The 27,572-nt window shown below is 49.2% G+C and overlaps 1 protein-coding gene across 2 annotated transcripts in view; it reads left to right on the top strand.

Annotated features, from left to right (window-relative positions):
* Positions 1 to 27,572, top strand: part of TDRD9 (tudor domain containing 9) — a 395,302-nt gene that overhangs the window by 325,898 nt on the left and 41,832 nt on the right. For both annotated transcript variants that reach the window (XM_077266617.1, XM_077266625.1), the window contains 2 exons: positions 4,544 to 4,633; positions 19,060 to 19,320. In XM_077266617.1, the coding sequence (XP_077122732.1) occupies positions 4,544 to 4,633; positions 19,060 to 19,320 (351 nt within the window). The remainder of the gene's footprint in view (positions 1 to 4,543; positions 4,634 to 19,059; positions 19,321 to 27,572) is intronic.

Raw genomic sequence — 27,572 nt, 5'->3', positions numbered from 1 at the left:
GATCATTTTTGAGGAAGCACTGCACCACCAGGTTCAAGGTGTGAGCCAGGCAGCGTATGTGTTTCAGTTCTGAAAGGGCTATGGCAGCCATAAAATTCCTTCCGTTATTACTGACTACCTTGCCTGCCTCAAGATGTACACTGCCCAGCCATGACTGCGTTTGTTGCTGCAAGTACTCGGCCAGTACTTCCGCGGTGTCTGTTGTCGCCCAAACACTTCATTTGTAACACAGCCTGCTGACGCTTACCACTAGCTGTTCGATAATGGGACACCTCGTGTGCAACACTGGCAGCTGCGTATGGAGTGGTCGTGGTACTGCGCTCTGTGGACGAGCTTTCGCTTCTGTAGGAGGAGGAGGGGTGGCGAACGCCTACAGCCAACTGTTTCCTAGACCGTGGGCTAGGCAGAACTGTCCCACTGTGGCTGTCCCCTGTGGACCCTGCATCTACCACATTAACCCAGTGCGCCGTGATGGACACGTAACGTCCCTGGCCATGCCTACTGGTCCATGCATCTGTTGTGAGGTGCACCTTTCCACTGACTGCCTCAGTGCATGGACAATGCTTTCTTTGACATGCTGGTGGAGGGCTGGGATGGCTTTTCTCGCAAAGAAGTGCCAACTGGGTAGGTCATAGCGTGGTACTGCGTAGGCCATCAGGTCTTTGAAAGCTTCGCTTTCAACCAACCGGTAGGGCATCATCTCTAACGAGATTAGTCTAGCAGTGTGGGCGTTCAAACTCTGTGTACGCGGATGAGAGGATGAGTACTTTCTTTTCCTAACGAGAGTCTCTTGTAGGGTGAGCTGGACTGGAGAGCTGCATATGGTGGAACTAGCGGTGGTGGTGGTGGTGGACATGGCGGATTGAGAGAGGCCTGGTGATGGTATTCTTGATGTTGGCCTACATACAGTGTTTCCTACCAATAACCTTGTGATTCCCTGACTGCTTTGGCCTTGCGACGATACCTCCACATTTGCTGCTGGTGGTGTCCTAACCGGTGGGCTTACAGTGAGGGAAGCAATGTAGAGTTGCTGACTACCTTCATTCTGAGCAGGTGCACCAACGGTACGTGACGTTTGGTAGTTAGTCCAGGCTTTCAAGTGCATGCTGGTTAAATGTCTACGCATGCACGTTGTATTTAAATTTTTAAGATTCTTCCTTCTGCTAAAGGTCTTTGAGCATTTCTTACAGATAACTTTTAACTGATCATTCGGATCTTGGTTAAAAAATTGCCACACTGCACTCTTCCTACTATCGAATACCTTTTCAGGCATTGCACGCTGTGCTACTTTCACGGGATGGCCACGCTGTCCTAAAACTGTTTTTGACACACGTTTTTGGCCTGATACGGGCCTGCCAGATGACAGCTATTGTGATGTAGAAGGCTGCTGCGGATCATCCACCTCCGCTTCTGAGCTACTGGCAGCGGCACCCTCTTCCCCCAATGGCTGCCAATCTGGGTCAACAACTGGGTCATCTATCACCTCCTCTTCAATGTCATGTGCACCTTCCTCTGTGTTACCGTGTAAGGTGCAATAGCGTTCCGGACGGGGCACCATAGTCTGATCAGGGTCAGATTCTGGCTGAGTACATTGCGAGGGCAATGTAGTGATCTGAGTCAATGGAACAGCATAATAATCTAGCTGTGGCTGTGCATCAGTGCACTCCATGTCCGATTCATCTTGTAATGGGCATTTAACAATTTCCCTTTCTAACCCAGGCACGGTATGTGTAAAGAGCTCCATGGAGTAACCTGTAGTGTCGCCTAACGCATCCTTCACTTTTGGTTTGGGTGAAGGACACAAGGAAACGTGTTGTTCCTGACCGGGAGCATCCACTGACGACTCGCTGCTTTTATATTTTGAACTTTCTGAAGAGGAGGCGAAAGAGCTAGAGGCTGAGTCGGCAAGGAAAGCCAAAACTTTTTCCTGCTGCTCCAGCTTTAAAAGCGGTTTTCCTACTCCCAGATAAGGGAGCCTTCGAGGCCTTGTGTAGCCGGACGATGACGCTGGCTCAACACCTCCAGCCTTAGGTGCTATTGTGCTTTTGCCACTACCACCAGATGTTCCACCATCACCACCATCAGTACCAGCTGGCAACGACCGCCCACGGCCTCTTGCACCAGACTTCCTCATTTTTGGGAAAATCTAACCAAAATAACCGTTATATGGTACTGTAAAACAAGGTAGAAGGTGTAGAAGGGGGGGGGGGGGGGGTGAGGACTGCACCAAAACTCAGGCCCAGTGTATAACACAACACAATGTAAGTGGCAGAACGTGGCTGGCTGATATACGACAAACTAACAGAACTGACATATCCACTTTGTGACAATTTGAATCTCCCTTTTTTTGAGGGGGGGGACAGCACCAAAACTCAGGCCCAGTGTATAACACAACACAATGTAAGTGGCAGAAAGTGGCTGGAAGATATATGAAAAAATACAAGGACTGTAGTACAATTTCAATTTCCCAACAATGATCTCAGGACAAGTGTGGCAGCAATAGAAAGGACTGCTGCACACAAAAGTGCACTGTGGACAAATAAACAAGATAACTGTGCAGAAAGGAGCAACAGGATTTTTGCTTTTAATAAAGCAGTTGGTTTGCACATCAGCGGTGCAAACAGCAATGCAGCTATCAGGGAGCCTTATAAGGCAGCCTAATAAGCTACAGAGCTGATGCACAAAAATATACCCTCCACTGTCCCTGCAAAAAAATGGTGGTGTTGGACAGTGGAAATCGCTACAGCACAAGCAGTTTGGGGGTTAATCTTCCCTCCCTAACTATATCCCTTCTTCTGATGAAGCTGCAGCAACCTCTCCCTATGCTAAGATCGGCAGAAGTAAGATGGCAGTCGGCGTGCACGCCCCTTTGTACCCCCTGTGACGCCGCAGAAAGCAAGCCAATCACTGTCATGCCCTACTCTAAGATGGTGGGGACCGAGACCTATGTCATCACGCTGCCCACACTCTGCGTCCTCCTTCATTGGCTGAAAAATGGCGCTGAATGCGTCATATGAAACGCGACTTTTGCGCGAAGATCGCCGACTGCATGGCCGATCCCACACTAGGATCGGGTCGGGTTTCATTAAATCCGACTTTGCCAAAAGTTGGCGATTTTTGAATTTGATCCGTTTCGCTCAACCCTAGCGGTCACCTGTTGCCCCACCTTGGGACTTCTTTAGGACATCCATGGTAACCTGTGTCCCCAATGAAACAATAAAGAAGAATTTTTGGTGCTCGCTGTAAAATCTTTCTTGGAACCTTCATTGGGGGACACAGCACCCACGCTTAGTTTTTTTGAGCCTGTGTTGGGCCTGAGAGCCTCTATTGGGACTGTATATAGTTCTTGTTGTTGCTTCTAATGCTTTTTTCACTAACTGACGAGCAGTGTGTCGGTCGTGGGTGTATACGGCTGAGGAGTAGCTAACTTTTTGTGCCTATTTTCAGCCTCCTAGCGACAGCAGTATTCACCCATGGTTACCTGTGTCTCACAGTTAGGGCTCCAAGAAACAGTTTTTACTTTGAGTATCAAAAATCCTTATTTTCCTCTCTCAATAAGCTCCAATTTCCCCTGTATCTAGGACTTCCATGCATGTAACAATTTAGTGGAGAACCGCAAGGGGGCTTTTGGTTTTGTGATTTAATGGGACCATATTTTGCACAAAGAAATTAGGAAAACCAAACCATCCTAATAGGTGTCCCATTCACACCAAACAAAATGAGGAACCTATATCACTATTCTACTGAGAATTTACCACACAACACCACAGTCATAGAATCCCATAAAATATATGTTTTATTAAATACACAATATACTATTAATAAAAGGAACAGATACAGCAGCAAAGGTAGGGGAAAAATGTGAACACTAAACGGCAGTGCATCAAGACAGGGCTGTATGTAGCCAACACTGCATCAACATACCAATGAATATATTATCCAAAGGGGCGTGGGTGTTTCAAAATATATGTCTACATGATATTTGTTAGTGTCCAACCAGCGATCCAAGACAAGCCATTCATAATGCAGTAATCAAATAGTACCTGATATGTGCAGCAGTGAGGGGCCTACAGCCCACCCCGACGTGCGTTTCGGAGCGCCAAGCTCCTTCCTCATATTGATGCAGTGTTGGCTACCTACAGCCCTGTCTTGATGCACTGCCATTTAGTGTTCACGTTTTTTCCCCCACCTTTGCTGCTGTATCTGTTCCTTTTATTAATAGAATATTTATATATTTTATGGGATTCTATGACTGTGGTGTTGTGTTGTGTGGTATTGGCATTGTGCAGTTGTCCCTACTACTGTCCTGACATTCGTGCATGAGACCTGTGATATTTGTCCTCTGATATATCAATAAAATCTCCTATTGCATGTATAATGTATGCTACAACTCTATTATTTTCTACTGAGAATTTGCAGCTATAATAAAGATTCACAATTACCATGTTTGCAAAATGTGTCCAAAGTGTCTGGTCCCTTATGACGAAAGGGTTAACTAGGACTAGACATTATTTATCATATTTGATATTTTGCTCTTTTGTAGGTCTTTTTTGTGGATTATGGTAACCAGTCAAAAGTTGATCTGAATCTTTTGCGAGAAATTCCCAGCCATCTTCTGGATCTGCCTTTTCAGGTAAGGAGATGTATTTTTTTTTTTTTTTTCTCCTCCTCCTCTTTCTTGCGTTTTTCCATTATTTGCAAGCGAACTATTTCTGTCTTTGACATGTCATGCGGAGATCATTTCTCTTTAATGGTTAAAGAATTTTGCAAATGCTTTTGGATATCCCTCAGGGGAACATATGCTCTTCAGACAGACATTAGATATGTTCTTGCTTCTATGAAATGTCTGTGATTTTTAATTTCTGCAAGACCGACTATGTTATTGCTAGATGCTTATTTCCCTCTATCCTTTGCATGTCTGGGATTCTCATGTATATGTGGGCATCACGAGGAATAGCTGCCATCCAAATGATCGGTTATCAGCTATTTCGGTGTATGAGCAATTTTTAGTGGATGTTCCCAAGTTACAAATCAATTCTCATGTATATGTGGGCATCACGAGGAATAGCTGCCATCCAAATGATCAGTTATCAGTAGTGTTGAGCGATACTTTCCGATATCGGAAAGTATCGGTATCGGAAAGTATCGGCCGATACCGTCAAAATATCGGATCTAATCCGATACCGATACCCGATCCCAATGCAAGTCAATGGGACGAAAATATCGGAATTAAAATAAACCCTTTATAAACTTGTAGGTTCATTCTACATGAAGGAAAACAACTAAGAATAATGTAGGATGTTTTGGGGGACGTGGCGGAGACATTAAAGGCACAGAGGTTTAGCCCAATGTAATAGAATAGCAGGTTTTTGTTTTTTTTTATGACGTTCGGCGGTAGAAAGATTTTGACTGTTAATTTTTTTTTATTTTGTCAGATATTGATGTTTCACTACTTCCACGCCCTTCACCTTCTTTTTTACTTCTCCCACACTTTCTTCTTCATTATCCTCATCATCAGCTTCTTTGACATCAACTTCTTCACCTTATTCATCTTCTTCTTCATCTTCTACCTATTATTTTTTTTCTTACATTGTTCATATTCTTTTTATTTTACTATTATCTTCATCATATTCTACTTCTTCATCATATTCTTATTTGTGACAGGCATTCCCGTAGTTGTTATCTATAAAAGTTTGAAGATTACACCTTCGGTTCTGCCTGTCACAAAAGAGTTACATTTGTCCGCGTTCAGTTTGGCCTGCAGCATCAGGCTTTATCCAGGGGCACCACGAGGAGGAACGGACTCACCCCCATACACTGCTTAGTCTTCTTCTGCTTATAATTTAGATAATATTTTTTGCTCTGATATTTAGTGTTATGCTTAATGTTCTTCTGCTCTTTGTTCTGCAGCCTCTTGTTCTTCTGCTTCTCGGTCTTCCAGGTCGTCGTCGTCTCCAGGGTCGTCGTCTCCGGGGTCGTCGTCATCGGGGTGGTCTTCAGGGTCGTCGTCTCCGGGGTCGTCGTCATCGGGGTGGTCTTCGGGGTCATCGTCTCCAGGGTCGTCGTCATCACGGTGGTTGTCGTCTCTGGTGTCGTCGTCATCTTAGGGGTGGTCTTCCGGGTCATCGTGTTTAGTCTCTTGAACTTGGAAATGTAGCAGAAGGTACAAGAAGGCTGAGAAAATGCCGAGAACCAGCTGATGGAACTGGAACTCGGATGGCTACCCGAAGGTCCAAGAGCCAATGGAACTACCGAGGACCAGCTGACGTTACTGGAACCCGGTTACTAAGCAGGAGGTACCCGTGCCTGAAAGCACTACCAAGGACCACCTGACGTTGGTGGAACTCGGATACCCAGAGGGAGGCACCTAAGCCAAAGGCTCTGCCCGGAACCAGCTGACGGTACTGGAACCAGGATGGGGAGCAGAAGGTACAAGAGCAAAAGACACTGCCGAGAACCAGCTGACGGTGCTGGAACCCGGATGGGTAGCCGAAGGTCCAAGAGCCAATGGAACTACCGAAGACCAGCTGACGTTACTGGAACCCGGTTACTAAGCAGGAGGTACCCGTGCCTGAAAGCACTACCAAGGACCACCTGACGTTGGTGGAACTCGGATACCCAGAGGGAGGCACCTAAGCCAAAGGCTCTGCCCGGAACCAGCTGACGGTACTGGAACCAGGATGGGGAGCAGAAGGTACAAGAGCAAGTGTCTGCGTGGCTTTTGCAGGACACGATGCCGGCTGCACAGCAGGGGAACAGCTGGCGGTGCTGAACCCCACTGACACATTGGCTGGTGTTTTTCTCTGTGCAGCTAGCAGTACCGGGCCCCAACTGGCGGTGTTAGAGCCCGGGGTCAGCAGGAGGAGGAGATGGAGCAGAGTGTAGGCCAAAGCCTGCACTGGCGGCAGCTTTGGGTCTGTTGTGCCTGCGTGGCTGTTGCAGGACACGTTGCCGGCTGCACAGCAGGGGAACAGCTGGCGGTGCTGAACCCCACTGACACATTGGCTGGTGTTTGGCTCTGTGCAGCTAGCAGTACCGGGCCCCAACTGGCGGTGTTGGAGCCCGGGCTCTGCAGGGGGAGCAGAGTGTAGGCCGAAGCCTACTTGAACCAATTTCAAAGGTAACCTTTAACCCCCCCTCAGGGGTTACAAAGTAGAAGAGCCACAGCTTATGCAGCAGTAGTGCTGCACAAGTCAAAGGTTGCTCTTTTAATTTTGCTCCTTGCACACGCTGAATGAAACACGTATAACATTTAGCCCTTTATACAGTCAAACTGTGTTGGAGGCGCGAGTTCCCTTTGTAATGAGACGCAGCACAGATGTCATGAATCCCACCTTGGTGCTGGGTGCAGCCTCCTGAGCGTTGTTATTTGCTGTACAGGAGTCTGCGCTGTCGTGTTATCCCCTGGCCTAGCGCTGTTAGCGCTGCCCATCCTCTGACCTCATTTAATGTCGGCCGCTGCGGTTCGCGATGACCATGAATCCCAGCCCCGCGGTGTCTTAACATTGTTAAAACACTGCGGGGCTGGGATTCATGGCCTGGCGCAGCACATATGTTCGCCTCTCGCACTCGGGTCCTTACACCCGCTGCAGACTGTGCGGCGTCAGCTGATCCCTTATCGCATGCCACGGCCATGAAGCCGCACAGTCTGAAGAAGGCGGAAGGAGATGAGGGACAGGCGAACTGATGCACTGCTCATGCCCATCAATCACACCCTCGCAGTCCCAAGAAATAAGACACCGAGGGGCGTTGTGTGGGTCAGGGCGGCCGCAGAGGCGCAGGCAGCCAAACAATGATGCCAGAAGACGGGCAGCGCTACCAAGGGGGTTGCAGCGTGTCATTACAAAGGAAAGTCACACCCCCGGGACGGTTAAATGGTCACACAGAGGACACATTTCAGACGTGTTTTCAGTTCCACATGTGCGAGGAGAATACGTTTATGAGCCACCTTGCACACATGCAGCATTACCGCTGTACAAGGTGGCCTTAAAAACGTACAAACGCCTGGGGGAGGGGGGACAGGTTCCCTTCAATTTCAGTTCTTGTGTCTGCGTGGCTTTTGCAGGACACGATGCCGGCTGCACAGCAGGGGAACAGCTGGCGGTGCTGAACCCCACTGACACATTGGCTGGTGTTTTTCTCTGTGCAGCTAGCAGTACCGGGCCCCAACTGGCGGTGTTAGAGCCCGGGGTCAGCAGGAGGAGGAGATGGAGCAGAGTGTAGGCCGAAGCCTGCACTGGCGGCAGCTTTGGGTCTGTTGTGCCTGCGTGGCTGTTGCAGGACACGTTGCCGGCTGCACAGCAGGGGAACAGCTGGCGGTGCTGAACCCCACTGACACATTGGCTGGTGTTTGGCTCTGTGCAGCTAGCAGTACCGGGCCCCAACTGGCGGTGTTGGAGCCCGGGCTCTGCAGGGGGAGCAGAGTGTAGGCCGAAGCCTACTTGAACCAATTTCAAAGGTAACCTTTAACCCCCCCTCAGGGGTTACAAAGTAGAAGAGCCACAGCTTATGCAGCAGTAGTGCTGCACAAGTCAAAGGTTGCTCTTTTAATTTTGCTCCTTGCACACGCTGAATGAAACACGTATAACATTTAGCCCTTTATACAGTCAAACTGTGTTGGAGGCGCGAGTTCCCTTTGTAATGAGACGCAGCACAGATGTCAAGAATCCCACCTTGGTGCTGGGTGCAGCCTCCTGAGCGTTGTTATTTGCTGTACAGGAGTCTGCGCTGTCGTGTTATCCCCTGGCCTTGCGCTGTTAGTGCTGCCCGTCCTCTGACATCATTTGATGTCGGCCGGTGCGGTTCGCGATGCCCATGAATCCCAGCCCCGCAGTGTCTTGACATAGTTAAAACACTGCGGGGCTGGGATTCATGGCCTGGCGCAGTACATATGTTCGCCTCTCGCTTGGGTTCTTACACCTGCTTCAGACTATGTGGCGTCAGCTGATCCCTTATCGCATGCCGCGGCCATGAAGCCGCACAGTCTGAAGAAGGCGGAAGGAGCTGAGTGACAGCCTGGCGAAGATATGCACTGCTCATGCCCGTTAATCACACCCTCGCAGTCAAAATAAATAAGACACCGAGGTGCGTTGTGTCGGGCAGGGCGGCCGCAGAGGCGCACCCAGCCAAACAATGATGCCAGAAGACGGGCAGCGTTACCAAGGAGCTTGTTGCGTGTCAATACAAAGGAAAATCACACCTGAGGGACGTTTTAATGGTCACAGAGGACACATTTTAGACGTGTTAAGTTCCACGAGTGCAAGGAGAATACGTTTCTGAGCCACCTTGCACACATGCAGCATTACTGCTGTACAAGGTGGCTGTAAAACATAGAAACACCTGGGGGAGGGTGGACAGGTTCCCTTCAATTTCAGTTCTTGTGTCTGCGTGGCGGTCGCAGGACACGTTGCCGGCTACACAGCAGGGGAAAAGCTGGCGGTGCTGAACCCCACTGACACATTGGCTGGTGTTTTTCTCTGTGCAGCTGGCAGTACCGGGCCCCAACTGGCGGTGTTAGAGCCCGGGGTCAGCAGGAGGAGGAGATGGAGCAGAGTGTAGGCCGAAGCCTGCACTGGCGGCAGCTTTGGGTCTGTTGTGCCTGCGTGGCTGTTGCAGGACACGTTGCCGGCTGCACAGCAGGGGAACAGCTGGCGGTGCTGAACCCCACTGACACATTGGCTGGTGTTTGGCTCTGTGCAGCTAGCACATCTGGGCCCCAACTGGCGGTGTTAGAGCCCAGGGTCAGCAGGAGGAGGAGAGGGAGCAGAGTGTAGGCCGAAGCCTGCACTGGAGCAAGTTGAAAGGGAAACTTTAACCCCCCCCCAGGCGTTTGTAGCTGAAAGAGCCATCGTGTACAGCACTAATGCTGGAAAAGGTAAACTTAGCTCTTTTAATTATGGTCCTTGCACATGCTGAACCTAACACTTATAAAAAGTGTCCCCTCCTACCGTGATACCGTCCGGTAGGTGGAACTTTCCTTTGTGATGTGACGCAGCACAACCGTCATTCTTACCCCCTTGGCGCCGTGCGCCGCCTCCTCAGCGTTGTTTGAATCAGTCCCGGAGCCTGCGCTGTTAGGTTAGCCCTTGGCCATGCACACATTTTGCGCTGCCCGTCTTCTGACATCATTTGGTGTCAGGCTGGCTGCGCCTGTGCGGCCGCGCTGGCCGAGAGCCCGCCTCGTACTGTCTTCTGATTTAATCCCACTGGGGGCCTGAGATCCATGGACATGCGCAGTGCATATCTGAACCTCCACCTCTCACTCATCTCCCTACGGCTTCTTCTGACTGTGCGGTGTCACGGCCGTGGCATGCTATTAGGGACCAGCTGACACCGCACAGTTTGAATAAGCCGTAGGGAGATGAGTGAGAGGTGGAGGTTCAGATATGCACTGCGCATGTCCATGGATCTCTGGCCCCCAGTGGGATTAAATCAGAAGACAGTACGAGGCGGGCTCTCGGCCAGCGCGGCCGCACAGGCGCAGCCAGCCTGACACCAAATGATGTCAGAAGACGGGCAGCGCAAAATGTGTGCATGGCCAAGGGCTAACCTAACAGCGCAGGCTCCGGGACTGATTCAAACAACGCTGAGGAGGCGGCGCACGGCGCCAAGGGGGTAAGAATGACGGCTGTGCTGCGTCACATCACAAAGGAAAGTTCCACCAACCGGACGGTATCACGGTAGGAGGGGACACTTTTCATAAGTGTTAGGATCAGCATGTGCAAGGAGCACCACGAAAAGAGGCACTTTTTCCCTTTGCATCATTACTGCTGCACAAGGTGGCTCCTTCAGTAACAAACGCCTGGGGGGGGGGGGACAGGTTCCCTTAAATTTAACTTGTTGTGCCTGCGTGGCGGTCGCAGTACACGTTGCCGGCTGCACAGCAGGGGAACAGCTGGCGGTGCTGAACCCCACTAACACATTGGCGAGGTGTTTGGCTCTGTGCGGACAGCACTTCTGGACGGCAACTGGCGGTGTTGGAGCCCAGGGACAGGTGGAGGAGGAGGAGGTAGGAGGGATTGCCACACACACAGCAGGGGAACAGCTGACGTTACTGAACCCCAATAACAGAGGAGGGACTGTTGACTGTGCGTACAGCACTTCTGGACGGCAACTGGCGGTGTTGGAGCCCAGGGACAGGTGGAGGAGGAGGAGGTAGGAGGGATTGCCACACACACAGCAGGGGAACAGCTGACGTTACTGAACCCCAATAACAGAGGAGGGACTGTTGACTGTGCGTACAGCACTTCTGGACGGCAACTGGCGGTGTTGGAGCCCAGGGACAGGTGGAGGAGGAGGAGGTAGGAGGGATTGCCACACACACAGCAGGGGAACAGCTGACGTTACTGAACCCCAATAACAGAGGAGGGACTGTTGACTGTGCGTACAGCACTTCTGGACGGCAACTGGCGGTGTTGGAGCCCAGGGACAGGTGGAGGAGGAGGAGGTAGGAGGGATTGCCACACACACAGCAGGGGAACAGCTGACGTTACTGAACCCCAATAACAGAGGAGGGACTGTTGACTGTGCGTACAGCACTTCTGGACGGCAACTGGCGGTGTTGGAGCCCAGGGACAGGTGGAGGAGGAGGAGGTAGGAGGGATTGCCACACACACAGCAGGGGAACAGCTGACGTTACTGAACCCCAATAGCAGAGGAGGGACTGTTGACTGTGCGTACAGCACTTCTGGACGGCAACTGGCGGTGTTGGAGCCCAGGGACAGGTGGAGGAGGAGGAGGTAGGAGGAGGTAGGAGGGATTGCCACACACACAGCAGGGGAACAGCTGACGTTACTGAACCCCAATAACAGAGGAGGGACTGTTGACTGTGCGTACAGCACTTCTGGACGGCAACTGGCGGTGTTGGAGCCCAGGGACAGGTGGAGGAGGAGGAGGTAGGAGGGATTGCCACACACACAGCAGGGGAACAGCTGACGTAACTGAACCCCAATAACAGAGGAGGGACTGTTGACTGTGCGTACAGCACTTCTGGACGGCAACTGGCAGTGTTGGAGCCCAGGGACAGGTGGAGGAGGTAGGAGGAGGTAGGAGGGATTGCCACACACACAGCAGGGGAACAGCTGACGTTACTGAACCCCAATAACAGAGGAGGGACTGTTGACTGTGCGTACAGCACTTCTGGACAGCAACTGGCGGTGTTGGAGACCAGGGACAGGTGGAGGAGGAGGAGGTAGGAGGAGGTAGGAGGGATTGCCACACACACAGCTGGGGAACAGCTGACGTTACTGAACCCCAATAACCGAGGAGGGACTGTTGACTGTGCGTACAGCACTTCTGGACGGCAACTGGCGGTGTTGGAGCCCAGGGACAGGTGGAGGAGGTAGGAGGAGGTAGGAGGGATTGCCACACACACAGCAGGGGAACAGCTGACGTTACTGAACCCCAATAACAGAGGAGGGACTGTTGACTGTGCGTACAGCACTTCTGGACGGCAACTGGCGGTGTTGGAGCCCAGGGACAGGTGGAGGAGGAGGAGGTAGGAGGGATTGCCACACACACAGCAGGGGAACAGCTGACGTTACTGAACCCCAATAACAGAGGAGGGACTGTTGACTGTGCGTACAGCACTTCTGGACGGCAACTGGCGGTGTTGGAGCCCAGGGACAGGAGGGGGAGGTGGAGGAGGTAGGAGGGATTGCCACACACACAGCTGGGGAACAGCTGACGTTACTGAACCCCAATAACAGAGGAGCGACTGTTGGGACTGTGCGGACAGCACTTCTGGACGGCAACTGGCGGTGTTGGAGCCCAGGGACAGGTGGAAAAGCAGAGGAACACAATGTAGGCCGAAGCCTGAGAAAGTCGAAAGGGAACCTTTAACCCCCCCCCCCCCAAGGCGTTTGTAGCTGAAAGAGCCAGCTTGTGCAGCACAAAAGATGCAAAAGGAAAAGGTGGCTCTTTTCATCACGCTCCTTGCAAACACAGAACTAAACACTTATAAAATGTGTCCCCTGAAACCGTGAAACCGTCCCGGAGGTGGGACTTTCCTTCGTAATATGACGCAGCACAGCCGTCATTCCTACCCCCCCGGCGCCGCGCCCCGGCTCCTCAGCGTTGTTTGATTCCGTCCCGGAGCCTGCGCTGTTAAGTTATCCCTTGGCCAGGCACACTTAGCGCTGCCCATCTTCTGACATCATTTGGTGTCAGGCTGGCTGCGCCTGTGCGGCCGCGCTGGACGAGAGCCCGCCTCGCAGTGTCTTCTGATTTTATCCCACTGGGGGCCTGGGATCCATGGCCATGCGCAGTGCATATCCTCGCCTCTCACTCCCCTCCCTACGGCTTCTTAAGACTGTGCGGTGTCACGACCGTGGCATGCTATTAGGGACCAGCTGACACCGAACAGTCTGAAGAAGCCATAGGGAGATGAGTGAGAGGTGGAGGTTCAGATATGCAATGCGCATGTCCATGGATCCCAGGCCCCCAGTGGGATTAAATCAGAAGACACTGCGAGGCGGGCTCTCGGCCAGCGCGGCCGCACAGGCGCAGCCATCCTGACACCAAATGATGCCAGAAGACGGGCAGCGCTAAGTGTGCCTGGCCACGGGATAACATAACAGCGCAGGCTCCGGGACGGAATCAAACAACGCTGAGGAGCCGGGGCGCAGCGCCGGGGGGGTAGGAATGACGGCTGTGCTGCGTCATATTACGAAGGAAAGTCCCACCTCCGGGACGGTTTTACGGTATCAGTGGACACATTTTATAAGTGTTAAGTTCTGCGTGTGCAAGGAGCTAAACCAAAATAGCTACCTTTTCCTTGTGCAGCATTACTGCTGCACAAGGTGGCTCTTTCAGTAACAAACGCCTTGGGGGGGGGGGACAGATTCCCTTACATTTCAGTTGTTGTGTCAGCGTGGCGGTCGCATGACACATTGCCGGCTGCACAGCTGGAGATCAGCTGACGTTACTGAAACCCAATAACACTGGGTCGTATGTTTTGACTGTGCAGACGGCACTTCTGAGCCTCAACTGGCGGTGTTGGAGCCCAGGAATTTAAGTTCAGGTATTAGAAAGATGAACACAACAGGAGACCTGGATAACGTATACAGTGACCTAATTATTTAATCAGGAGGAGGAGTGGCAAATTCCTGCGAGATCCAGGCCTTGTTCATTTTCAGGAAAGTAAGCCGGTCAACGTTATCGGAGGATAGTCGCATGCGACGGTCAGTTAGTACACCACCTGCAGCACTAAAGACACGTTCCGATAATACACTGGCCGCAGGGCAAGACAGCACCTCCAATGCATACTGGCTTAGCTCTGGCCATGTATCCAGCTTTGAGACCCAAAACTTGAAAGGGGAAGAGCCGTCTGGGAGTACAGCAAGAGGGCAAGACATGTAGTCTGTCACCATCTGACGGAACCGTTGCCTCCTGCTGACTGGAGCCGTCTGTGATGGTGTAGACTTTTGTGGGGGGCACAGAAAACTGTGCCACAGTTGGGCCATACTGGTCTTGCCTTGGGCAGAGGCACTGCTTCTGCTCCCTCTTTGTGCAGAGCCTCCACCACTGCCTGGACGCACTGAGCTGCTTTGGAATGCACTAGCAGCACTTCTCTCAGTTGGAATGGAGAAGATGATGGAATTGACCAGTGTGTCTTGGTACTCCCGCATTTTTCGCTCCCGGTTCAACGGTGTGATGAGGCTTTCTACGTTGTCCCGGTAGCGAGGATCGAGGAGGGTGAACACCCAATAATCAGACATGTTGAGAATGTGGGCGATGCGGCGGTCGTTTCTCAGGCACTGCAGCATGTAATCCACCATGTGCTGCAGACTGCCAACTGCCCAAGAAACGCTGTCCCCTGCTGGAGGCGTGGTCTCTGCCCGCTCGTCATCACCCCACCCTCGCTGTACACACTGAGTACTGGACAATTCGGTAACTCCCTCCTCTGGACGGATGTCTTCCTCCTCCATTGACTCCTCCTCATCCTCCTCACAAACTGTCCCCTGCCTACGCGTTTGTGAGGAACCACGTGGCGCTGACTGTCCAGAAGATGATGGAAATGGTGAATCCTCATCCTCCACCTCTTCCACAACATCATCCCTTAGCGCTTGCAGTGATTTTTCAAGCAGGCAGATAAGGGGGACAGTCATGCTGACTAGTGCATCATCTGCACTCGCCATCCGCGTGGAATAATCAAAGGGACGCAAAACCTGGCAGACGTCATTCATAGTGGCCCACTCTGTGGTTGTGAAGTCTGTACGGCGCTGACTGCGACTTCTTTGCGCCTGAAGCAGCTGGTACTCCATTACAGCTTGCTGCTGCTCACACAACCGCTCCAACATATGTAACGTGGAATTCCACCTGGTAGGTAGGTCACATATGATGCGATGTTCCAGCAGGCGGTGTTGGCGCTGCAGAGCCGCAATGCGCGCTTTTGCCGTGCTGGAACGCCGCAAGTGAGCACACTCTAGGCGGACCTTGTGCAGCAGTGCATCAAGATCCGGATAGTCCCTCAAAAAGCTCTGCACGACCAAATTGAGCACATGTGCCAGACATGGGATGTGAGTGAGGTTGCCGAGGCCCAGAGCTGCCACCAGATTTCGGCCATTATCACACACTACCATGCCTGGCTGGAGATTCGCTGGCACAAACCACACATCGCTCTCCTGCTTGATGGCATTCCAGAGCTCCTGCGCTGTGTGGCTACGATTCCCCCAAAAAATTAATTTCAACACTGCCTGTTGACGTTTGGCCACGGCTGTGCTCATGTCGGTCGTAACAGGTACACGTTCATCACGGGTCCATGTGGAGGTGGACTGTGACGGCTCCTGCAGCGATGATTCTGAGGAACTGGTGTAAGAGGAGGAGTCAATGCGTACAGAATGGATTCCTGCAATCCTTGGAGTGGGCAGGACACGTCCTGCGCCACTCGCACGGTCTGTACCCGGCTCAACGACATTAACCCAATGGGCAGTGAGGGACAGGTATCGCCCCTGTCCATGTTGACTGGTCCACGCATCGGTGGTGAGGTGGACCTTGCTACTGACAGCGTTCAGTAGCGCGTGTTTTATGTGTCCCTCCACATGCTTGTGCAGGGCAGGGACGGCTTGCCTGCTGAAGTAAAAGCGGCTGGGCACATTGTACTGTGGGACTGCCAATGACATCAAGTCACGGAAGCTGTCAGTCTCCACCAGCCTGAATGACAGCATTTCCAGTGACAGAAGTTTGGCAATGCCTGCAGTCAGAGCCTGTGCTCGTGGGTGGTTTGACGAGAAAGGCCGCCTTTTCTCCCATGCCTGTACTACCGATGGCTGTAGAGTGGGCTGGGAGTGTGTGGATGACTGGGAAAGTGGTGCTGCGGGTGGAATTACAGCGGGTCTCTGGACAACAGGGCCAGAGGTTCTTCCACGGCGATCCTGGGAGGAAGCCGAACCAGCTGCGTGTGAGCTAGAGGAAGAGGCAACACGAGCTGAAGAGGTGGTAGCTGCCGCTGTTGGTTGGCCTAGCTCTTCAGTGTGTTTTTCTAACTCCGCCGGGTGCCTGTTGCGCACATGTTTCCACATGTTGGAGGTATTGAGGTTGCTGACATTTTTCCCTCTTTTGACTTTTTGATGACACACCTTGCATCTGACATAGCAAATGTCATCTGCAACTGTGTCAAAAAAGGACCAGGCACTGCAAGTCTTGGGAGCGCCCTTTTTGGCTTTTGGAAGAGACATGCTCCTAACGGGTGCCAAAGCGGAGGCTGCAGGATCCGCAGTCTTCCCCCTCCCTCTCCCTCTTTGGGCCGTACGGGGAATCTCTTCCTCAGAGCTGCTCCCACCACCTTCCTGTCCCTCACGCCAAGATGGGTCAAGGACCTCATCATCTACACTACCCTCTGCCCCAACTGCTCCTCCTGGGTAGTCTCAGCAGCAGAGCACGCACCAGTAAGTGGCACCTGAGTGTGATCATCAGCTGATGCGGCCTGCGATGTGGTGACCGGAGCCACTGGCCCACCCGCCTCTTCAGAGGAAGAGAGAAAAAGCTGTTGGGCATCACTGCACCCTGCCTCTTCTTCCATTTCTCCAATGCTGCTTGGCTGGCCCCCTGTTTCCAAGCCAAGAGATTCAGAGAACAGAAGTAGAGACGGCTCCTGTCCTGGGCTCTGTCTGCCTGGGCAATTTGGCAGGTGGTGAAGAGACAGATGGCTGCTCTCCAGTGCTCTGTGTCTGAGAGGATGTGGCACTAATGGAAGTTGATGCATTAGCTGCCATCCATCCGACAACGGCTTCAATTTGTTCTTCACGCAGCAGCGGTGTACGGCGCTCTGACACAAAGCTGCGCATGAACGACTTGCCTGGTGAATGTGGGTGCTGATGAGTCACCGGTGCCCGCAGCAGGCACAGAATCCCCACGTCCCCTCCCTGCTCCGCGCCCACGCCCACGCCCACGTGCCTTACTCACTGCCTTCTTCATCTTGGTTGACTGATAAAGATAAGCAGAAAAGTACTAACGGCTTTGTGTGCTTATTCCTGAGCAACTCCTCCTAACAGGTATAAGAAACACTAATTTTCTAAAGTGTGGATTAGACTTTAATATGAGCTAATGTGGCCTACACAAATGTAAAGTGGTGTAACTGGTGTGTTTGGTGAACTTTATTATTTATTTATTTTTTGGGGGCTGAACTGACAACGGATAGAGCTGCAGTCACACGGAGACCGTGCAGACAGACGTAAACGGCGCTGCAAGGCCCAAAAACCCTCCTCTACGTTATCCTATGTAGTGTTTTTCCACAAGTTAGCTGGAGACGGGTGGAAAGACACTAATAGGAATTTTTTGAAAAAATGTGCAGCAGCCTGCACTACTTTAAAACAAAATGAAAATTGATTTGGCGGTATGACGCAGTGAACAACCCTGAGCTGGAGACAACCAGGCTATGGCTGCTCACAGACTACAGGGCGAGCTGCAGTCACACGGAGACCGTGCAGACAGCCGTAAACGGCGCTGCAAGGCCCAAAAACCCTCCTCTACGTTATCCTATGTAGTGTTTTTCCACAAATTAGCTGGAGACGGGTGGAAAGACACTAATAGGATTTTTTTGAATAAATTAGCAGCAGACTACACTACTTGAAAAAAAAAAAAAAAAAAAAGAACAGTATGAGGCAATGAACCACCCTCCCTGAACTGAATACAACCAGCTATGGATGGCCTATGTGGCTGCACTCAGACTAGAGAGTGGGCTGCACTCACACACACACACACACACACACAGACCTTGCAGATCGCTGTGAAAACAGCGCTACAAGGCAAAAGCAAGGTGAATAGTAGGTGAACACAGCGGTTGCTAAATTAGCCTTTGGAAAGCACAAAGAAGCAAATCGCTATCTCTAAACTGTCCCTCAGTCAGCAAACAGCGTCCTGTCACTAACTGAATTCACAGCAGAGTGATCGCAAAATGGCGCCAGCGACTTTTAAACTGCATCATGACATCATTTCAGCAGCCAATCACAGCCTTGCCAGTAGTTTCATGCCCTCCATGCTAAACAGGATGTGCCCACACTTGGAATCATTCTCATTGGCTGAATTTCTGCATTTTGAATCTTGGAACTTCCGATTCCGGTATCCGATACGCGGCAAGTATCGGAATCCCGGTATCGGAATTCCGATACCGCAAGTATCGGCCGATACCCGATACTTGCGGTATCGGAATGCTCAACACTAGTTATCAGCTATTTCAGTGTATGAGCAATTTTTAGGGGATGTTCCCAAGTTACAAATCAACAGTGGACTTGACCAGTGGGTAAATAAAAACCTGCTGCGCATTCGCTACCGGTGTTGAGATTTTAACCCACATTTACACTCTGCCAAGGTTTCTCCAGAGTAAAGGGACTGTCGCTTTGAATTTGAAATCCTATCGATCTCCGTCTCTCTCTTTGTCTCCATCTCTCTGTCTTTGTCTCTGTCTCTCTCTCTTTGCCTGTGCCCCTTTACCGCCTTCTGTTTCTCTCTTTGTCTCTGTCTCTTTGGCTGTGCTCCTCTTCTGCCGAGCCTTCCTTTAATATTTTATGTGCTGACCATGTTAGAAATAATATAAAACAATGTCATTTATTTGTGATTTAGGCAATGGAGTTCAAAATCTGCAAAATGAGGCCATCGGCGAGATCCCTAATCTGTGGAGAACAGTGGAGTCATGCGGCTAATGTAAAGTTTAACTCCTTGGTCAGTGGATGCACGCTGGTGGTGAAAGTCTTCTCCATCGTACATGGCATCCTGCATGTTGACGTCTATCGATATTTCGAAACTCTCGAAGAAATCAGCGTAAGAGACACTCTTATATCTCATGGTTTTGCAGAGCCTGCAGAAGAGTCTTATGAATCAAAAGTAAGTTACTTTTATTTCCATAAATGTTATTACATGGTAACAAAAAGCCTAGAACATAATAATAGCGGAATAATTCAGGCTTGTAATTTAGATGAGCTACTCCCAGGATAGGTCCTCAATACCAGATCAATGGTGTCCGAAACTCGGCCCCCTCACTGATCAGCTGGCACCCTCTACTGGATTTAACCAGGGAATAAAAAAGAGCGGCTCAGCTACGTACATTCTATAGTGTCCATTTCCTAAAGCAGCACATCTCCTATTCTCTTCAATAAGGGTATGTGCACATGCTTTTGGTAAATCGCACTGCGGAATTACCGCTGTTTTTCCGCGGATTCCACCTGCGGTTTTACACCTGCGGATTCCTATTGAGAAGCAGGTGTAAACCGCCACGGAATCCACTCAAAGAATTGACATGCTGCGGAATATCAACCGCTGTGTTTCCGCGCGTTTTTTTTCCGCAGCATGTGCACTGCGGATTTTGTTTTCCATAGGTTTACATGGTACTGTACAACGCATGGAAAACTGCTGCAGATCCGCAGCGTCAAATCCGTGGATCTGCAGCAAAATCCACAGCGTGTGCTCATAGCCTAAGAGCTGAGCTATGATACCTGACAATGGCCATTACACTGTGTACAGTGCTTTGCTATTTCGGATCACTACATTGCTGATTGGGGTTAAGTGTTGGAATTCCACTCTTCTGATACTAATAACCTAGCCTAAGGATTAGTTGTATAAGCGTGGACTTCCCCTTTAAGTTGCTGCCAAGCTTCTCTGGTAGCTGCTTTAAATTGAACAATGCTATGCTTTTCAAAAAACAATTCAATGAAACGATTTGACATTGAATTACATAGCATGTCGCCATATTGTGTTCAGAGTGTATATCAATGTTTGCGTCCAGCTAATGAGCCAAGTGTTTGTGGACTCAGTCACTGCTCTGTTTATTGCCGAGCCTGCTTGTCAGGGAGGGAGTGGAGCCTATGCTGTAACCTGGCTGTATAGCTAAGAAGGGACTATACTATCAATTGCCAGAAGGGGAAGGAGACTAATTCTTCTCTTTGCCCTTTCATAGGAGCAAAGATTTTTTTGCCTCCTCCTTCGTCTCACCGGGTACATGTGAATTACCATATATACTCATGTATAAGCCGAGCCTTTCAGCACTTTTTTTGTGCTGACAACTCCCCCCCTGCTTATACACGAGACATGGTCCAGAAAGCTGGAGGGGGAGTGGGGAGCTGGCGGTTGTACCACAGTGGCAGCTGCAGTCGCCGGCTTCCAGAAGACATCAATACTCGCCCTCCGTCGCTGCATCTCTGTCCCGGCGCCGGCAGCTCTTTCCTGTTCTTGTGCTCAGCGGTCAGGTGGTACCGCTCATTAAGGTAATGAATATGTACGCGACTCCACTCCCATAGGCGTGGAGCGCATACTCATGACCTTAATGAGCGGTACCACGTGACCGCTCAGCGCAGGAAGAAGCTGCCACACTGGGATGTTCAGCGACGGCGCGAGGAGTGAGTATGACGGGGAGGATGGGGGAGCCATGCATGCAAGGATGGGACCGGAGGAGCCGAGCCATGCATACAGGGATGGGACCGGGGGAGCCATGCATACAAGGAAGGAATGGGGATGGAGCCGAGCCGTGCATACAAGATGGGACAGGGGTTAGCCATGCATACAACAGGGGGAGCCACACAGCAGGGCAGGACGGGGGGAACCACGCATACCAGGATAGGGATGAGGAGGCATTCATACCAGGACAGGGCAGGGGAGCCATGCATACCAGGATAGGGATGAGGGGGGCATTCATACCAGAACAGGGAAGGGGGGGCCATGCATACCAGGATAGGGATGAGGGGACAATGCATTACTGGCTTATACTTTAGTCAATAAGCTTACCCAGTTTTCTGTCGCAAAATTAGGTGCCTCAGCTTATACTCGGGACGACTTATACTCGAGTATATATGGTAATTATTTGAAGCAGATTTTTACGACTCATATTTCAATGGATTAAAGTTTCATAACAGATTCTTTGACCCGTCTGGGTGGGACATTGGGATTTTCCCAGGAAGAGACAGATTGGGTTTTTTTTGTTTTTTTTTAAGATATCAATTTTTTATTTAAATCTGTTGTGGCACGCGATTGAGCACTTGTATTTATTAACACAGACAGATTGGCAACTGTAAAGCGGAAGGAAGATTCCTATGGCACTGCTAAAATTACCCTGGCAAGACATCTGCTCTGTACATTTGCTTTACTAGCCACTATTTTGTTGCAAACATTGAAAAAGAGAGAATATATATATTACTGTTAGGTTCTGTCTTCATTTTCTGGGACTGGCTGATATCCTATTGGTATAAATCTGAATTCGAGGATGTGTAGTTACATGGCAGACTCCATGCACTGGGACGTATTCTATCTGCTTCCCCAGGCTGATAAAATGGATATGGAGGCCTTCAGGAGCATTTTTTTTTTATTTCGTTTTATACTTACAAATTTGTATTTATCTAAAAAAAAAAAAAAAAAAAAAAAATTGCAATTGGCTTTTATTAAAATTTTTAATACCAATACCGAAGGTCCTGCAATACCTGCACTTGAAGAAAGACATAGCAAATTAAAAAAACTATACTAGAAATTCTATTTGGAGGTATTTGCTAATATTATTATAATATATACAGTAAAATATAGTACAGAGCAAAAGTGTGGACACACCTCATTTAAAGATTTTTCTGTATTTTCATGACTGAAAATTGTAAATTCACACTGAAGGCATCAAAACTATTAATTAACACATGTGGAATTACATACTTAACAACAAAGTGTGAAACAACTGAAAATATGTCTTATATTCTAGGTTCTTCAAAGTAGCCACCTTTTGCTTTGATGACTGCTTTGCACACTCTTGGCATTCTCTTGATGAGCTTCAAGAGGTAGTCACCGGGAATGGTTTTCACTTCACAGGTGTGCCCTGTCAGGTTTAATAAGTGGGATTCCTTGCCTTATAAATGGGGTTGGGTGTTGTGAATTCCGTTCTCGAACTCCCTCCTGTGGTTATGAATGGTACTTCGGCGAGTTCTGTCCGTGGACTCCCTCTGGTGGCTGTGAGTGGAACTGCTGGTTGAGGTTGCTTCCTCAGCTGCCCTCGTTTGCGGCTAGGTTGGCTTCTCTATTTAACTCCACTCAGATTGTTACTCCATGCCAGCTGTCAATGTATCTGTACTGGTTCAGATCTCTCTCGGATCTTTCTGATGACCTGTCTACTCCAGCAGAAGCTAAGTCCCCGCTAGTTCATTTGTTGTTCATTGTGTACTGAATATATTTCTTAGTACTTGCTAAGTTCTGTCCAGCTTGCTAACATGATATTGCCTTGCTAGCTGGAAGCTCTGGGGCGCAGAGTGGCACCTCCACACCGTAAGTCGGTGCGGGGGTCTTTTTGCACACTCTGCGTGGCTTTTTGTAGTTTTTTGTGCTGACCGCATAGATCCCTTTCCTATCCTCAGTCTATTTAGTAAGTCTGGCCTCCTTTGCTGAAACCTGTTTCATCCCTGTGTTTGTGACTTTCCTCTTAACTCACAGTTAATATATGTGGGGGGCTGCCTTTACCTTTGGGGGAATTTCTCTGAGGCAAGGAAAGGCTTTATTTCCTATCTTTAGGGGTAGTTAGGTCTTAGGCTGTGAAGAGGCGTCTAGGGAGAGTTAGGTACGCTCCACAGCTATTTCTAGTGTGTGTGTTATAGGATTAGGATTGCGGTCAGCAGAGTTCCCACTTCCCAGAGCTTGTCCTGTTTTCTAGTTTAACCATCAGGTCATTCCAGGTGCACCTAACCACAAGGTCCATAACAGTTGGGACCATCAGCTGTGTTGAGCAGAAGTCTGGTGGATACACAGCTGATAGTCCTACTGAATAGACTGTTAGAATTTGTATTATGGCAAGAAAGAAAGCAGCTAAGTAAAGAAAAGCGAGTGGCTATCATTACTTTAAGAAATGAAGGTCAGTCTGAAAATTTGGGAAAGCTTTGAAAGTGTCCCCAAGTGCAGTTGCAAAAACCATCAAGCGCTACAAAGAAACTGGCTCACATGAGGACCTCCCCAGGAAAGGAAGACCAAGAGTCACCTCTGCTTCTGAGGATAAGTTTATCCGAGTCACCAGCTTTTTGGTAGAGCATTGAACAGCAAGGTGGATTGTTGCTGAGGGGGGGAAAAAGAAAAAAAAATCTTTAAATCTTCAGCTTAGCGAGTGTGAGCGAGCTGAGTGTGACCTGAGCGTAAGTGTGACTTGTGATTCAGTGACTTTGGAATCAGGGAGTTTCCAAGGGAGGAATTGCTGTCTGTTTTTTTAATTAATACTTTGTATTTATTTTTATTTAACTTTTCTGTCTGGTGCAATCCCCATTAGGAAATGTGCTCCACTATTGTTAATGCCATCCAGTGCACACCTTGCCACATGTATGCAGTCCTTGATCAGCCGGTCGAGGGTGCATACTGCTGTTCTAGATGTGAGCACGTTATGCATTTGGAAGCCCAGATTCTGAATCTAAATGTGCAGCTGGCAACACTGAGATCCATAGACAATATGGAGGGGAGTCTTCTGCTCACTGAGCAGACGCTCAATGGGATAGATGAGGGGGGGGATGGTAGGATGGAGCTGCAGGACCGTGAAGTAGCTAGCTGGGTGACATTCAGAAAGCGGGGTAGAGGGAAGAGTGCCAGGGAGGCTAGTCCTGATCTGGCACACCCCAATAAGTTTGCTAAGTTGGCAGATGAGGGGGGTGCCAGTACAGGAGTAGCACTGCTGCAGCCAGGCATGTCCTCTGAAAGCCGGAGGAGTGACTGCTCCAGTAAGGAGGGAAATAGGAGAGCAGTACAGGCCAGACAGGTGCTGGTAGTGGGGGACTCAATTATTAGGGGAACAGATAGGGCAATCTGTCACAAAGACAGGGATCGTCGGACGGTGTGCTGCCTACCAGGCGCTCGAGTCCGACACATCGCTGATCGGGTGGACAGATTACTGGGAGGGGCTGGTGAGGACCCAGCGGTCATGGTGCACATTGGCACAAATGACAAAGTTAGAGGTAGGTGGAAGGTCCTTAAAGATGATTTCAGGGAATTAGGCTGCAAGCTGAAAGCAAGGACCTCCAACGTGGTATTTTCCGAAATACTGCCTGTACCACGTGCCACGCCAGAGAGGCAACGGGAGATCAGGGAGGTTAATAAGTGGCTCAAGAACTTCAGGAGGGCAAATTTCCAACGGATGAGAGATGATCTTGGTGCAATTAACTGGGACGATATCCTGAGACATAAAAATACACAAAGAAAATGGGAGACGTTTATTAGCATCCTGGATAGGATCTGTGCACAGTATATACCGTATGGGAATAAACATACTAGAAATAGGAGGAAACCAATATGGCTAAATAAAGCTGTAAGGGGTGCAATAAGTGACAAAAAGAAAGCATTTAGAGAATTAAAGGAAGTAGGTAGTGATGAGGCATTAAATAAATACCGAAAATTAAATAAATTCTGTAAAAAGCAAATCAAGGCAGCAAAAATTGAGACAGAGAGACTCATTGCCAGAGAAAGTGAAAATAATCCCAAAATATTCTTTAACTACATAAATAGTAAGAAACTAAAAAATGAAAGTGTTGGCCCCCTTAAAAATAGTCTGCGGGAAATGGTGGATGAGGAAAAAGCCAATATGCTAAATGACTTTTTTTCATCAGTATTTACACAATAAAATCCCATGGCAGACAATATGATCAGTGATAACAAAAATTCCCCATTAATTGTCACCTGCTTAACCCAGCAGGAAGTACGGCGGCGTCTAAAAACCACTAAAATTGACAAATCTCCGGGCCCGGATGGGATACACCCCCGAGTACTGCAGGAATTAAGTACAGTCATTGATAGACCATTATTTTTAATCTTTAAAGAGTCCATAATAACAGGGTCTGTACCACAGGACTGGCGTATAGCAAATGTGGTGCCAATCTTCAAAAAGGGGACAAAAACTGAACTCTGTAATTATAGGCCAGTAAGCTTAACCTCTACTGTGGGTAAAATCCTGGAGGGCATTCTAAGGGATGCTATACTGGAGTATCTGAAGAGGAATAACCTCATGACCCAGTATCAGCACGGGTTTACTAGGGACCGTTCATGTCAGACTAATTTGATCAGTTTCTATGAAGAGGTAAGTTCCGGACTGGACCAAGGGAACCCAGTAGATGTAGTGTATATGGACTTTTCAAAAGCTTTTGATACGGTGCCACACAAATGGTTGATACATAAAATGAGAATAATGGGGATAGGGGAAAATATGTGTAAGTGGGTTGAGAGCTGGCTCAGGGATAGGAAACAAAGGGTGGTTATTAATGGAGCACACTCGGACTGGGTCACGGTTAGCAGTGGGGTACCACAGGGGTCAGTATTGGGCCCTCTTCTTTTTAACATATTTATTAATGACCTTGTAGGGGGCATTCAGAGTAGAATTTCAATATTTGCAGATGACACTAAACTCTGCAGGGTAATCAATACAGGGGAGGACAATTTTATATTACAGGATGATTTATGTAAACTAGAAGCTTGGGCTGATAAATGGCAAATGAGCTTTAATGGGGATAAATGTAAGGTCATGCACTTGGGTAGAAGTAATAAGATGTTTAACTATGTGCTTAATTCTAAAACTCTGGGCAAAACCGTCAATGAAAAAGACCTGGGTGTATGGGTGGATGACAAACTCATATTCAGTGGCCAGTGTCAGGCAGCTGCTACAAAGGCAAATAAAATAATGGGATGCATTAAAAGAGGCATAGATGCTCATGAGGAGAACATAATTTTACCTCTATACAAGTCACTAGTTCGACCACACTTAGAATCCTGTGTACAGTTCTGGTCTCCGGTGTATAAGAAAGACATAGCTGAACTGGAGCGGATGCAGAGAAGAGCGACCAAGGTTATTAGAGGACTGGGGGGTCTGCAATACCAGGATAGGTTATTACACTTGGGGCTGTTTAGTTTGGAAAAATGAAGACTAAGGGGTGATCTTATTTTAATGTATAAATATATGAGGGGACAGTACAAAGACCTTTCTGATGATCTTTTTAATCATAGACCTGAGACCGGGACAAGGGGGCATCCTCTACGTCTGGAGGAAAGAAGGTTTAAGCATAATAACAGACGCGGATTCTTTACTGTAAGAGCAGTGAGACTATGGAACTCTCTGCCGTATGATGTTGTAATGAGTGATTCATTACTTAAATTTAAGAGGGGACTGGATGCCTTTCTTGAAAAGTATAATGTTACAGGGTATATACACTAGATTCCTTGATAGGGCGTTGATCCAGGGAACTAGTCTGACTGCCGTATGTGGAGTCGGGAAGGAATTTTTTTCCCCAATGTGGAGCTTCCTCTCCGCCACTGTCCACTGCTCCCTAGGCCACCTTGCTGCTACTTTAGCAGCCTCGTCCGCCCTTCTGTTGCCCTCTACCTCCACAGAGTCACCGTCCGTGTGTGCTTTTTCCGTGACGATGCCAACCTGGACTGGTAACGTCAATGCCTCCACTAATTGTTTCACCAGCTCTGCATTTTTAATGGGCTTACCGGCTGGTGTAAGAAACGTTCTGCTTCTCCAGATGGGGCAATAATCATGGGATATTCCCCATGCACAATTCGAATCTGTGTAGATATTAGCGACTTTACCTGCCACAGCTCTACACGCCTCAGTGAGTGCCTTCAACTCTGCCTCCTGCACCAACATGTGTGGAGGGAGTGGTTCAACTCGGATTACCTCATGTGAGGATACTGCTGTATGTCCAGTGTAGAATCGCCCATCCTGGTGGTATCTGGAGCCATCTACAAAAATAAAAACCTCAAAATATGCATTAGGAACAGGTTTTTCATGAACATATATAAAACATACTGTCTCCTGACTCATCAGTTCCTATGCAGTCATGTTTGTGCGTCATGTCAACGTACCAGTGTACTTTTTTTTTTCTCTAATGCTGTCACCAATTCCCCTTTTTCTGAATCCACAAGCAAATGAGTGGCTGGATTCAGAACATTGTATCTTTTGAGGGTGACTTATTCATTAAATTAGTATTCGAGCACATTCAAGTCTAATCTGTCTAGCCATAGACAGGTGTTTTGGTTGAACTTGTACGAGTATGGCATTAATGTCATGTGGGGAACAAATTGTCAAAAGAAAAAGTCAGTGTGAGCTCACATGCCTAGCAGTAATACAGCAGCTCTTACAACACGGATAC

Source organism: Ranitomeya variabilis, chromosome 1 (assembly GCF_051348905.1).
Source record: "Ranitomeya variabilis isolate aRanVar5 chromosome 1, aRanVar5.hap1, whole genome shotgun sequence".
In the NCBI taxonomy this organism is placed as follows: domain Eukaryota; kingdom Metazoa; phylum Chordata; class Amphibia; order Anura; family Dendrobatidae; genus Ranitomeya; species Ranitomeya variabilis.
The sequence above is the reverse complement of the archived record's forward strand: the minus strand, read 5'-3'. Positions and strand labels throughout refer to the sequence as shown.